The sequence below is a fragment of the Schistocerca americana genome, chromosome 1 (assembly GCF_021461395.2).
Source record: "Schistocerca americana isolate TAMUIC-IGC-003095 chromosome 1, iqSchAmer2.1, whole genome shotgun sequence".
NCBI lineage: Eukaryota > Metazoa > Arthropoda > Insecta > Orthoptera > Acrididae > Schistocerca > Schistocerca americana.
In genome coordinates, this window is record NC_060119.1 from 880,789,364 (window position 1) to 880,802,443 (window position 13,080).

Sequence of the window (13,080 nt, forward strand, 5' to 3'; positions counted from 1 at the left end):
CATAACCAATAGATTGTGGTCAGAGTCCACATCTGCCCCTGGAAATGTCTTACAATTTAAAACCTGGTTCCTAAATCTCTGTCTTACCATTATATAATCTATCTGATACCTTTTAGTATCTCCAGGGTTCTTCCATGTATACAACCTTCTTTCATTGGTGCATGAAACCAAAATCTCAAACTGCTTCAAGAAGGCTGACTTTCATCAGATACTTACAGAAGACATCACATGAGAAAACAAAGGAAATGCAGCTGAACAATGGCAGCAAATAATGTGGCAAGAAGGATACATTGACTACCTTAGGTTCAATGCACATGTCGAATGTGATGCAGGTGTTGCCATCTGTCAGTCCATGGCTGTAGGTGAAGTATTACAGGAACATATAGTAGAGGAACAAAAAGAAAGATGAGAATGAATCAGAACCTTTGCTCATTCCAACAATATCACGAGCCGTTGAAGCAATGAACACAGTTACACATTATGTGTTGAGTTTTGATGTCACGAAAGAAGTGATGAAATTAGTAACTAAGAACAACACTACATTCAAATTAGGATAAAAGAAACAGTCATTTATTGATATATTTTTCAAAAATCTGTGAAGACGGGACTATGTACTGTACCTTATTATACACGGTGTACAGAAAGTCCAGGAACACTTTCAATTATTTATTACACAAGAACTAATCATTGTACAGATGTAATCAAATCTGCTAAATTACATGGTAGAGGCAGTACATACACCAGATCTTTAATGTGCAACATATTCATACAGCAACATACAGAAAGCATATAACTCTAAATGTGTGCTTCTACAAAATTCAGAATCTGCTGCTGTGTTTCTTCAAGTGACAAGTAAAAACTGATAATTTTTCAGACACATGTACACATTCTTATTATGACATAAAGAAATAAATTTTGCATGTTATTCTTAATCTGTTATAATACTTTTATGGACTATTAATCTTTGAATTTATAAATTCATGGGAGAAATAAAAGTGAAAGGTTACAATTTCTCATTATACTCAATAACCAAAATTAAAACTTCTAAAACAACCACAAGTAAACTATTGTTCTTTATTACAAATTTACCAGTCTTAATGTGCTGACAATGTGCCTAGAAAAAATCATATTCTGTGCTTAATAAACATAAATAAGAAATTTATGTTTTTATCATTTCAGTAAATAGTTTAAAGAATAGTGTGATAAAAACAATAAGAACCCTGCACTTCAGTTAATCACTATGCTTACCTCCATCTATTGCTATTATTTCAATGTTGTATAGGCTTCTTCTATCATAATCTAACTTCTTTGTTACTTTCACCAGTCCACTGTCCTCTTCAATTTCAAAATCATCAAATGCTCCTTTCTGCACACGATACTTTATCTGTGCATTAACACCTGAGTCTGCATCACTTGCATGTGTGGTCTCAATGCTTGTTCCTGTGTGAAAATATATTGTGACAGATTTAAGAAATAAACTCCTTAAAACATATTCCCACATTTTGAGAATTTAGATTGGAGAAACATTAATCAAGAAACTTATGTATATCTTTACTTTTATATTTCTATTCTGAAACTGCTTTATGGTATGTAGGGTTAACAATAAAGAGGTATCATTAGATAGCCCTAGCCCCATTTTTATTCAGTCTACAAATGGCAGGAAAAATGACTGTCAGTATATCTCTGTATGGGTCAGTAGATCTCTCTAATTTTATCATGATGATCATTCCACAATAATCACCTATCAGAAAAGGGGGTTCGAAAGCTTGAAAGCACTCCATTTTGTGATGCACAGCATTTCATTTTAGTGTCTATCAATTACAGTTTTGAATATAATGAGTGATACTCACTCTGACATTTGTGAGGAAGAACTGGACAGCTCACATGGAATAAGAACCATTAAAGTGCTGGTACTGCACTGTAAAGCAGCTGTATGTCATACCTATTGTCCTTTACATCACATATGATTAATGTAAAGAAGAAGTTATGAAGAACTGAAAGATTTTTTAAGACACACAAGCTGTAACATGTAATAATAAACAAAAATGAATTCTAGGAACTAAGATGCAGTACCACTACTGTAATGGCACTGACCACTATGAGACTGTAGAAGTTTTCAGAACTACCAACATTGGTACTAAATAAAGTGCATATGTGTGGTGTTTGTGATAGGGAGCAGTTGAAATGGTTAGGAGGCAATATTTGTTTGCAGGTTCAGAAGGCATCAAAGGTAGGAAAAAGTTATGAAGTGGCTCCCTGTTCATTATCATTTAGTGTCATGTAAGCTATGGAAGAAGGTTCACTTAATAAAAATTCCTTGCAGATTTGCATTGTGGGCTAGATTCATAAAATGTTGATCCCTAGTGAGCAGTAGACTTCCATGAGTACTTGGAAAAATGGGTATGATAAATCAAAGAACTACATGAAGATATTATGGATGCTATGGGATATTATACATATAAAAGTTCACTTTGAATAAATATTTGTGTAGAATGTTGATGTGCAAGGCAATCCTACTAATAAATTTGCCAATAACCCCTGATTCCTTAAAGAACTGTACTCACATGTATAAAACAGCTCGCGAACTGTACTCACATGTATAAAACAGCTTCAGGCATCTGATTACAAATGAGTTACTGCATTATATATTTGACTTTAAGCATCTAAGCGAGAAAAAGTTAAGAAAAGGTTTGAAATTATGCTTTAAGTTTGTTGGTCGTCACTAAATGCTCTCATTATGTAACGCCAAATGAATAATATAGTGTTGGTAATTTGCATTTCAAGTAAAAGCTAGTTTTTTATGCAGCTAAGTTTTTATGACCTCATATCTCCTGAACAATGCATCATAACAATGATATAACTTTTCAGATATATTTAGCAATATGTACAGTGTGTTGGAAATAGAGTTAGTAGTGAAGAAGTAGAAATTAAAACATCATGCCTGATGTTGAAGTTTTACTGCATGCCAATTTAAGTAAAAGCTAATGTTTTCACACATCTAAATGTTTATGAGGTCATATCTCCTGAACTATGTGTTGTACAATGATATTATTTTGCAGTTACATTCAATAATATACGTGGATATTGTCTGCAAACTGTGTTGCAAATAGTGTCAGTAACAAAAAAGTATTAAGTTATCACATCTGATGCATTAACAGCAAAAATGTCTGATAATTTTTTTTCCTTTCAACATTTTGTGTGTGCATTTGGAGGGGGATCAGTGAGAAAGATTGTCAGCTAGAAAAAGTTTCATAAAGGTTTGAAATTATGTCTTAAGTTTATTGGAAGTTCATAAGTGCTCTCATTCTCAAATACTAGATGAATAAAGCCCAGGTGTTAGTGGACAGTCAGATATACAGCCCAAGACAAACATGGTTTTTAAATTTAATACCTGTCTTATTGTGTTAAACTTTTAACATATGGTTATACCTCATAATGAGCAGATTGTGACAATATATTGAATTTTCAGATTTGGTCAGTAACTATGCAAAATATTGAAAATCAAAGTTTTGCTGCCCCTTGCAGCTGTTAGACAGTTGTAACTGGTGCTGTGACAGGAGTTTCAGGGGAGTCAACTGTAATCTTCAGGAATAAGTTCTAATTTTATCTACAATGAGAGTATAAACATGTACTGAACTAGAAACAACAAGACGCACATTACTGATAAATAAACTTCAAAGTCAAACTTTAAAGTCCTGTGTGGGTTTGAGATGACTTCTCCATCCCTTTGAGTGAATAAACTGAGCTTTAGTTTATAGTCATTCTAAAATTTTTGATTAAGAATTAAAGTGATCAGACATCTGAAGACTATGAAACTTCCTGGCAGATTAAAACTGTGTGCCCGACCGAGACTCGAACTCGGGACCTTTGCCTTTCGCGGGCAAGTGCTCTACCATCTGAGCTACCGAAGCACGACTCACGCCCGGTACTCACAGCTTTACTTCTGCCAGTATCTCGTCTCCTACCTTCCAAACTTTACAGAAGCTCTTCTGCGAACCTTGCAGAACTAGCACTCCTGAAATAAAGGATATAGCGGAGACATGGCTTAGCCACAGCCTGGGGGATGTTTCCAGAATGAGATTTTCACTCTGCAGCGGAGTGTGCGCTGATATGAAACTTCCTGGCAGATTAAAACTGTGTGCCCGACCGAGACGTGAACTCGGGACCTTTGCCTGAAGACTAATTTGAAAACAATTATTAAACTAAAGATTGAATGGAAGATTGGCAGAAGTGTTGAGAAAGGTAATATATTTTTCCCACTGCTATTCAATTAGAGTTTTGATAAAATATTCTGAGAAGGTTCATTGATATAAAAGTGATGCAAGAATAAACAGAACCATAAAAAACACATCCAGCTGTGCAGATGAAACCACACTTGCAACTGACAATCTTAGTAACCTATAGTCCTTGCTTATCAAAACCAATAATGAGACCTTAACATCGATGTTGATCCATTGTTTACAGAGCCAAGACTCACAAAACATATTGTTACAGTTGAAATGTCAGCTAATTGAGGGAAAGAGTCCTTTCATGTGTCTGGTATATGGTCCCATACTTAGAAATCTGAGCCAAAAATGAAGCAACATGAGCAAACTTCAACAAAATGATATTGGTTTGATGTAGCTCTTGATACTAGTCTATCCTATACAGGCTTCTTCATCTCTGCATAACTAAAGTAACATACATCTATTTGAACTTCCGCACTGTATTCAAGCCTTGACGTCTCTCTACAACTTTTACCTGCCACTCTTTCTTCCATTACCAAACTATTCAACTAATCCTTTCTTTCAGTCAATTTGTGCCATATATTTCTTTTATCCCCTGTTTGATTCAGTATCTCCTAAGTTTTTACTCAATACAATCACCTAATCTTCAGCATACTTCTGTAGCAACAGATTGAAAATCTTCTTCTTGTCTGAATTGCCTATCATCCATATTTCACTTCCATGCAAGGCTACGCTCTCTATAAATACCTACAGAAAAGATTTTCTAACACATTCATATCATATATTAATACAATCCTCTTTTTCAAAAATGCTTTTCTTGCTATTGGCAGTCTGCATTTTATATCTACTCTACTTTGCCCATCGTCAGTTATTTTGCTGCCCAAACAGCAAAACTTATGTTCTACTTTTAGCATTTCATTCATTTCCTAATGTAATTCACTCAGTCTAATCTGATTTAATCTGAATATATTCCATTATCCTTGTTTTACTTTTGCTGATGCTCATCTTACAACCTACCTTCAATCTGAGACATTCCATTGAACTGCTTTTCCAAGTACTTAGGTGTATATGACAATATTACAGTGCCATTGGCAAACCTCAAAGATTTTATTTCTTGCCCCTGAACTTTAGTTCCCTTTCCTAATTTCTACTTGGTTTCTTCACAGCCTGCTGAATTTAAAGGTTGAATAACATCACAGATAGGTTGCAACCATGCCTCACTCACTTCTCAACTATGGCTACCCTTCAACTTTTACATATGCAGTCTGGTTATAAAGAAACTTTAGGTCCCTGTATTTTGTCTCTAGTTCTTTCAAAATTTCAAAGAGTGTTGTCCAGTCCACACTGTCAAAACCTTCCTCTGAACCTACAAATGTTACAGAAGTAGGGTTGACTTTCTTTTGCTAAATCTTGTACGATAAGTTGTAGGGTCTGTATTGCCTCCTGTGTTCTTACATTTCTCTGGAACACAAGCTGATCATCCCCAAAGGTCAGCCAATACCAGTTTTCCCATTCTTCCATAAATAATTTATGTGTCAATCAATGGAAACTCCAGGATGGAATGTAACAATTTGTGAATATATGTGTCAATTTTTTGCAACCATGACCATTTATGGTTCAGTAATATTCTCACCTGTTGGCATCTGCCTTCTTTGGAAATGGAATTATTACATTCTTCCTTAAGTCTAAGAGTATTTTGTCTGTCTCATATCTTGCACACTTATTGAAATAGTATTGTCATGGATGCCTCTCCCAAGGATCTCAATAATTCTATAGCAATCACTTACTCCAGGGACCTTGTTTTCACTTAGGTCTTCCACTGCTCTATCAGATTCTTCTTCCAATATCTCATCTTCACCTACTTCCTCTTCTCTTTCTGTAATATCGTTCTCCAGTTCCTTCCACCTTTCAGTTTTCCCTTCTTTACTTAATATAGGGTTGCCATCTGAGCTCTGGACATTCATATAATTGCTTCCCTTTTAACAAAGGTCTGTTTGATTTTCCTATAGGTCGCATATATCTTTCTTCTAATTATGCATACTTCTACAATCTTGCATTTGTCCTCTAGCCATTCCTGCTTAGCCATACTTACATTTTCTGATAATCTAACCAATTATTTGTATGTCTGTATTCCCTTTCATCTGCTTCATTTATTGTATTTTTATATTTTCTACCTATGTCAATTAAATCCAACATCTCCTTTGATATCCAGTTGTTTCTGAATTTTTACCTACATTATCTTCTACTGTCTTCCCTATTTCATCTCTCAAAACTATCCATTCATCTTCTATTTTATTTCTTTTCCCTATTTCATTCCAACATTGCGTAATGGTCCATCTGAAACTCTCAACAACATGTGGTGTCTTCAATTTATCCATGTCCCATCTCCTGAAGTCCCAACCTCTATGCGATTTCTTCAGTTTTAATTTGAAGTTCATAAGCAATAAACTGTGGTCAGTGTCCATATCTGCCGCTGAAACTGTATTACAGTTTACAATCTGGTTTTTAAGTCACTGTCTAATATAATCGGTCTGAAACCTTCAAGAGTCCCAGATCTCTTTCACACATACAGCATTCTTTTATGAGTGTTAAATCAAGTGTTAACAATGATTAAATTATGCTCTGTGCACAGTTCTACCAGATGGCTTATCCTTTCATTCCTTTCCCCCCAGTCCAAATGTTATGAGCACATTTTTTCTCACCATTCATAAATCTTAACATACTTAAAAACTGCTTGATGTAAGAGAAATTCTGGCGTCATCCAAAATCAGGAATTTAAACAAATCCAATGGCGAAAAATGAAAATTTGTGCCAGACTGGGACTCAAACCTGGATTTCTTGTTCTATGAGAGCACTATATATGCAGAATCCACCATCCATTATCCTCACTGTTTGCAGTTTCACTAGGAAAAGGTGTAGATTTTTGGAAAGTCACCCAGAACTGCGGGTCAGGGGAGACTTACCACACAGGATGAGAAGGAAAGACTGACTGTTTGGGGGTGCATCGGATGAGATTTGAAAATCTGAGAGCTTATAAAAGGAAGACAGGGTAATATGCAAGACAGAGATTACTACTAAAACATCATGCACGAGTTAATAAGAGTGAGAAGCTAAGTGCATTGTACGCAACAGAGGTGGGAGGGGACGGTGAAAAATAGATGAGAAAGACAATGAAAGATGTCAAAAACTAAAATGGATTGAAGCAAAGGGTAGTTACACTGAAGAAAAGCTGAGATGGAAGATATTAATGTAAATTAAAGCAGGTGGGTGGAGAGAACCAAGAACTTGTTGTAGTGCTAGTTTGCACCTGTGGAGTTCTGAGAAACTGGTGTCTGGGGGAAAAATCCAGATGGCACGTGTGGTGAAACAGGTCACGAATGTCATGCAACTTCAGGGCTTGCTCTGCAACAGGATACTGATAATTGCCAGTGCATACCCTCTGCCTAGGCCCATCCATCCTAATTGATAATTTGGTAGTCACATCGATGTAGAAGGCTGAACAGCATTTACGTAATAGCTGATATATGACATGTCATTTCACAGGTGACTCTCCCTTTGATAGTATATGTTTCGCCAGTTATAGGGCTATTATAGGTGGTGGTACGAGTGTACATAGGGCAAGTCTTGCAGTGGGGATGGTCACAGGGTTAGGAGCCATAGGTTAGGGAGATGGGTGCAGAAGGAGCATAAGGTATGACAAGAATATTCCAGAGATTGTGAGGGTGACGGAAAGCTATTCTAGGTGTGGTGGACAAAATTTCAGGAGGAATGGATCACATTTCAGGGCGTGGTTTTAGGAAGTCATAGCTCTGTCGAAGTAGCTGATTAACACATTCCAGACCAGGATAATATGTTTGCCTCAGATTCAAACACTGTATGGGAGGGAACGTTTGACAATCGGATGCAGACTCTTTATAGCGATACACCACCATTCTCACCTCCGTCTTCAACGCACGTAATTTCCCCACCAGCTTAGTTAAAAAGCAGATTTCCCAAGCCATCGTGACGAATCCTGGTACTGCTGATCCCTCAACAAAACAGCGTCGGAGCACACCACTAGTGACTCAGTATTTCAAAGACATCAACAAAATTTTCTCATCCGATTTCAATCCTCTCACATCTTATATCAAAAGTGATTAATGGAATTAAGCAGTGACTTGCAAGTGTTTTTGAAGCTGATAAACAGATGTTCTTTGACTGTCTATTCACAGTCTCCCTTGAAACTACATTAAAGGTGCTGAAGGGGGTAATGCTGCACACCATTTTCTTCTAAAATCTCTTTTATATACACTAAGCAGTTCAAAAAGTTTTTATTGCTTTTTTGTAGATAACACATACAAGTACCAAAGTGCAAAGGTAAAATAAAATAAATTGAGGCACTTAGAACCATAAGGACCCAAAGCACAGACACAACGTTTTGAGAAAAATAGATATTTTTGAAAATCAAATTTGTAGGCAAACCACCAGTCTCATATGTTTGACTTGCTTTTTACCCAAGTCTCAATGTCCTACTTTCCTATAAAAGAATAATGTACCCAAGTTATGTTATGAAACTTTAATTAATATTTATGATTACTATTATTAATGTTAATCCACAAAATTTTCATGTGTAGGCTAGTGGCAATAGTGTCTTTTTGACTGTTGTGTGGTTTGTAATTAATGTGAAACTAAAACCAGAACATAAAGAAGAGATGCTACATGTACCACTTACACAATTATGACGTATCTCAACACTTCATGGTCCTCATTACCATAATTTTCATTAAGCAGATTCTCTGGTTTCAGATAAAACTGTCCATTCACTTCAGGCATGAAATCTACTAATTTTGTTAAGTCTATGTATTCAAGCTTGGTCTAGTAGTTTTGATACAATTTTATGTTTCCAAGTTGAGGTTTGCCTTCCAACTATGTATTTGGGCACTAGATTTTGCAAGGCGTCTAAAACTGTGGGGAAATAACAAATTGTGGTCCCCCTCACGGCGACTTAAAGAGAATAGTGGCCTCCCATGACTCCAATGAAGAATATGCTACTTTCAACAACAGTTTATGACAACCTATTGAAAACTTCATCATTGTAAAATATCTGAAATGAACATTGTTACCATGAACATCAACTTCTGGTTTGGTAGTGAGGATGGTAACACACTTATGGGTTCTGAAAACTATACGTGGTTCACCATAAATCAACAGATGTCAAGAGAACACATACATGTTACCGTCTTCCATTTGACAATGGTGTGCTTTAAAGCCTTATGGTTCTCAATAATTCAGTTACAATCATACTTGTGATATCAAGTACGGGTTCTAAAAACTATAGCTGGTTCCCATAAATCAACAGATGTCAAGAGAATGCATACATGTAACTATCTTCCATTTGACAATGGTGTGCTTTAAAACCTTATGGTTCTCAATGATTCAGATACAATCATACTTGTGATATCAAGTAAGAAAGGCCTTCACAACTGGAATAAGTCAATAATGTGTTGATCCTCATGCCTTATGCAATGAGTTATTCAGCTTGGCATTGATAGATGAGTTATTGGGTGTTCTACTGAGGGATATTGTGCCAAATTTTGTCCATTTGGTGTGTTACATCATCAAAATCCCAAGCTTGCTGGAAGGCCCTGCCCATAATACTTCAAACGTTCTCAGTTGGGGAGAGATCTGGTGACCTTGCTGGCCAAGGTAGGCTTTTGCAAGCGCAAAGCCAAGCAGTAGAAACTCTTGCAGTGTGTGGACGAGTCTTACTATGAAATGAAATGGCACCCAAACTATCACTCCTGGTTGTCAGGCATCTCCAGACATGTCTTCACAGGTCATCAGGACTCACTTCATAGTGGAACTCATCACTGAAGACAATTCTACTCAGTCAATGACAGTCCAGGCCAAATGTGCCCAACAACATTGCAAATGGGCTTGTTGGTGTACAAAGGTGAATGGTAGTCAGAGCAAGAGGTGCTATGAACTCAGCCCCATTTCTGTGAGCTACCTATTAATGGTCCTTGTGGTCACTGAAGCTCCAGTTCGCATGTCAGACTCACTCTGAGTAACTCACTGATGACTGCTTGATCCTCACTCTCTCTCATTTCTGTAGGTCAACCGCTTCTTTCTTGATGCTGTGTTCAGTCATGTTACACCCATCCCCGCCAACTTTGTTGAATAGTGGCATCGCTCCAATTCAATGTTGAACAATTTGTCAATTACTCCAACTGGCTTTTTGGGCCTAGGCACGTAGCCTCTCAAATGCTGATATCTGTGTATATTGTTCATGCACTTGTCTGCGAGATGTGATTACTGTCCAACTGAGTACACGGAATGAAATTCACAAAGACGTTATGCCTTCATATCAACATGTCCCCTGTTTATTATCCTTACCACCTATGTGGTGAAATTGCACTGCACCATCACACATTCATCTATCAGCTGCCAAAGTTTATGATTTTGCATTTTCCCTCAATACCTGTATGAATATCAATTTGAACCATTTGCATAACTCCTTCATGATGCATCTATTTCCATTTTATAATTTTTTTGGCATCATGGTGAAAAATAAATGACTCTAATGAAATAAATAATTCAGTTTTTTACAAACTGTCAATGAAGACTGCTACTATTTCAAATTTAATGAAATAACTCCTCACCCCTTCTGGCCTCACCCTTTGCTATCCCTTGTCCTCCACCTTCCCATCCCTTTCCCCACGCCCACTATAGTACTACACATGACTTGTATCCTCCAAACACACGCTCCATTCTCTACTTCTCTCTTCTCATCCTCAACCCCAAGTACAACCTCCTGATGCTGCTCCTAACAGTCCTGTACTGGCCCCACCGCATTTCTGCACACTCCCACAGGCATCAGTAGCATCTGGTCCCACAACTACACTGTTATCCCTCCCCTTCTCTGCCCCACACCCCTTCTGTACCTCCACTACCCACCCCAACTAGACTGCTGCTCAATTACAGTCACAGTTATGCAGTTATGCAGGATATGACAGAGGTCGTGTGTGTGTGTGTGTGTGTGTGTGTGTGTGTGTGTGTGTGTGTGTGTGTGAGTTGAGCTTAAGTGAATGTGTGTGAGTTTTCTACATCTGAGGAAGGACTTTGTCCAAAAGCTGAATATTTCTAGTATTCTTTTCACCGTGCTTGAATACAACTCAGTGAAAGCTTTGTGTGGTGAGTAGCAATCGGTTCTTTCCATATTGTTGTAATTCCTCACTTCATTTGAAAATGAAAAAAGAATTGTACTGTAGTCAGAAAGTTTTGGAGGAAATATAATGAGGATTGGGTGAGACAAGATCTGATAGAAAAAAGAACTGATAGTTTTTGAGATATGAGAAGTGAAACATGTAAATGGATTTCTGTATGTACATACATAATTTGTATTCTTACCTATGGGGGAATCTTCCTGTATTGAAGCAACATAACTCTCCCTCTCAAACACTGGGCTATTGTTGTTTACATCACGAACTGTAATACGCACTGTCGCTGTATTTGCAAATACTCCGTCACTAGCCTGAAATACATAATTTGTCATAATTGCTTAATACATCATAACTAATCACACACATATTTTGACACATGAATAACATATGAGGATAAGCAGGTAGAAGAGATTTCCCACATGAAACCCTAGAATTAAAACTTGGGGATCATATAACAAAACTGCTGAAACACTTAAATAAATTTGTAATATTAGGAAAGGATAGATGCTACTCACCATACAGATGACCTGTTGAGTTGTGGACAGGCACAACAAATAGACTGTTACACATTATAGCTTTTGGCCAAAGCCTTCTTCAGCAAAGAAAACACACACCCATACACATTCGCACAAGCAAGCAAACCTCACACACACAAGAACACTACCACTGGCAGCTCCGTCTGTAACCATGTTTTCATTGTGCCTGTCTGCAGCTTAACGCATCATTCTTACAGTGAGTAGAAATCTACCCTTTATCTAATATTATTGACATCCAACCAGGAGATTCCATTGTTTTAATAAATCTCTATTCACAATGCAAATGTTGAATATAATTTTTTTTTAAATTGGCATACTTTGCTTATGTTCATTCCATGCTCTCATATGGTATCATATTTTGGGATAACTCATCACATCAAACTGAAGTTTTCTTGTCCCAAAAGCACATAATGTAAATTCCTTGTAGTATGAATTCAAGAGTGTCTTGCGCAGCCTGTTTGAAGAACTGGGTATAATACCAACTGATTGTCAGAACATTTATTCCTTAATTAAGTTTGTCGTAAGTAATACAAGCTCTCTCAAAGCAACAGCTCAGTTCATTGAATCAATAGCTCAGTTCATTGAATCAATGTCAAGAATAAGAACAGTCTTCACAAAGATTTAATATCATTCACTTTAGCCAGAAAGGTGCCCATTATCCAGTAACTCACACGTTGAATAATGCACCAGCAACCACAAAAAATTATGTACAAATAAAGTACTGTTTCAGAGGAGACTAAATGGTTTATTGGTGCCAAATCCCTCTACTCCACTCATGAATTTGATAGTAGAACCAAAACATACTTATTATTAACTGTAGATATCACATAAAATGAATGTTACTAAGTGATAACTGACTTCAGCACAGTTTCAGTGTACCAATATGATCTGTGTAAGTAAGTTTTGCAATTCTTCTTTAGTTGATGCTAGGCTGCAATAGCCTAAGAATTATGTTATGCTCATATTCCACACCCACAAAGCTCTCCTCACTTTGGGTCTATTGTTCCAACAGTTAATCTAATCTACTGATCTCTCATTGACATGTGTTAAGGAAACTGAAAAAATGCACAATCTATATTACTATGTTTATGATCAAATCAGGATGGAATATAAACA

General features: G+C 36.8%; 1 protein-coding gene across 1 annotated transcript in view; it reads right to left on the minus strand.

Annotated features, from left to right (window-relative positions):
• Positions 1-13,080, minus strand: part of LOC124614330 (cadherin-87A) — a 698,834-nt gene that overhangs the window by 140,589 nt on the left and 545,165 nt on the right. The window contains exons 17-18 of the mRNA XM_047142934.1: positions 11,616-11,739; positions 1,249-1,440 (exon numbers count right to left, since the gene is read on the minus strand). Coding sequence (XP_046998890.1) covers positions 1,249-1,440; positions 11,616-11,739 — 316 coding nt within the window. The remainder of the gene's footprint in view (positions 1-1,248; positions 1,441-11,615; positions 11,740-13,080) is intronic.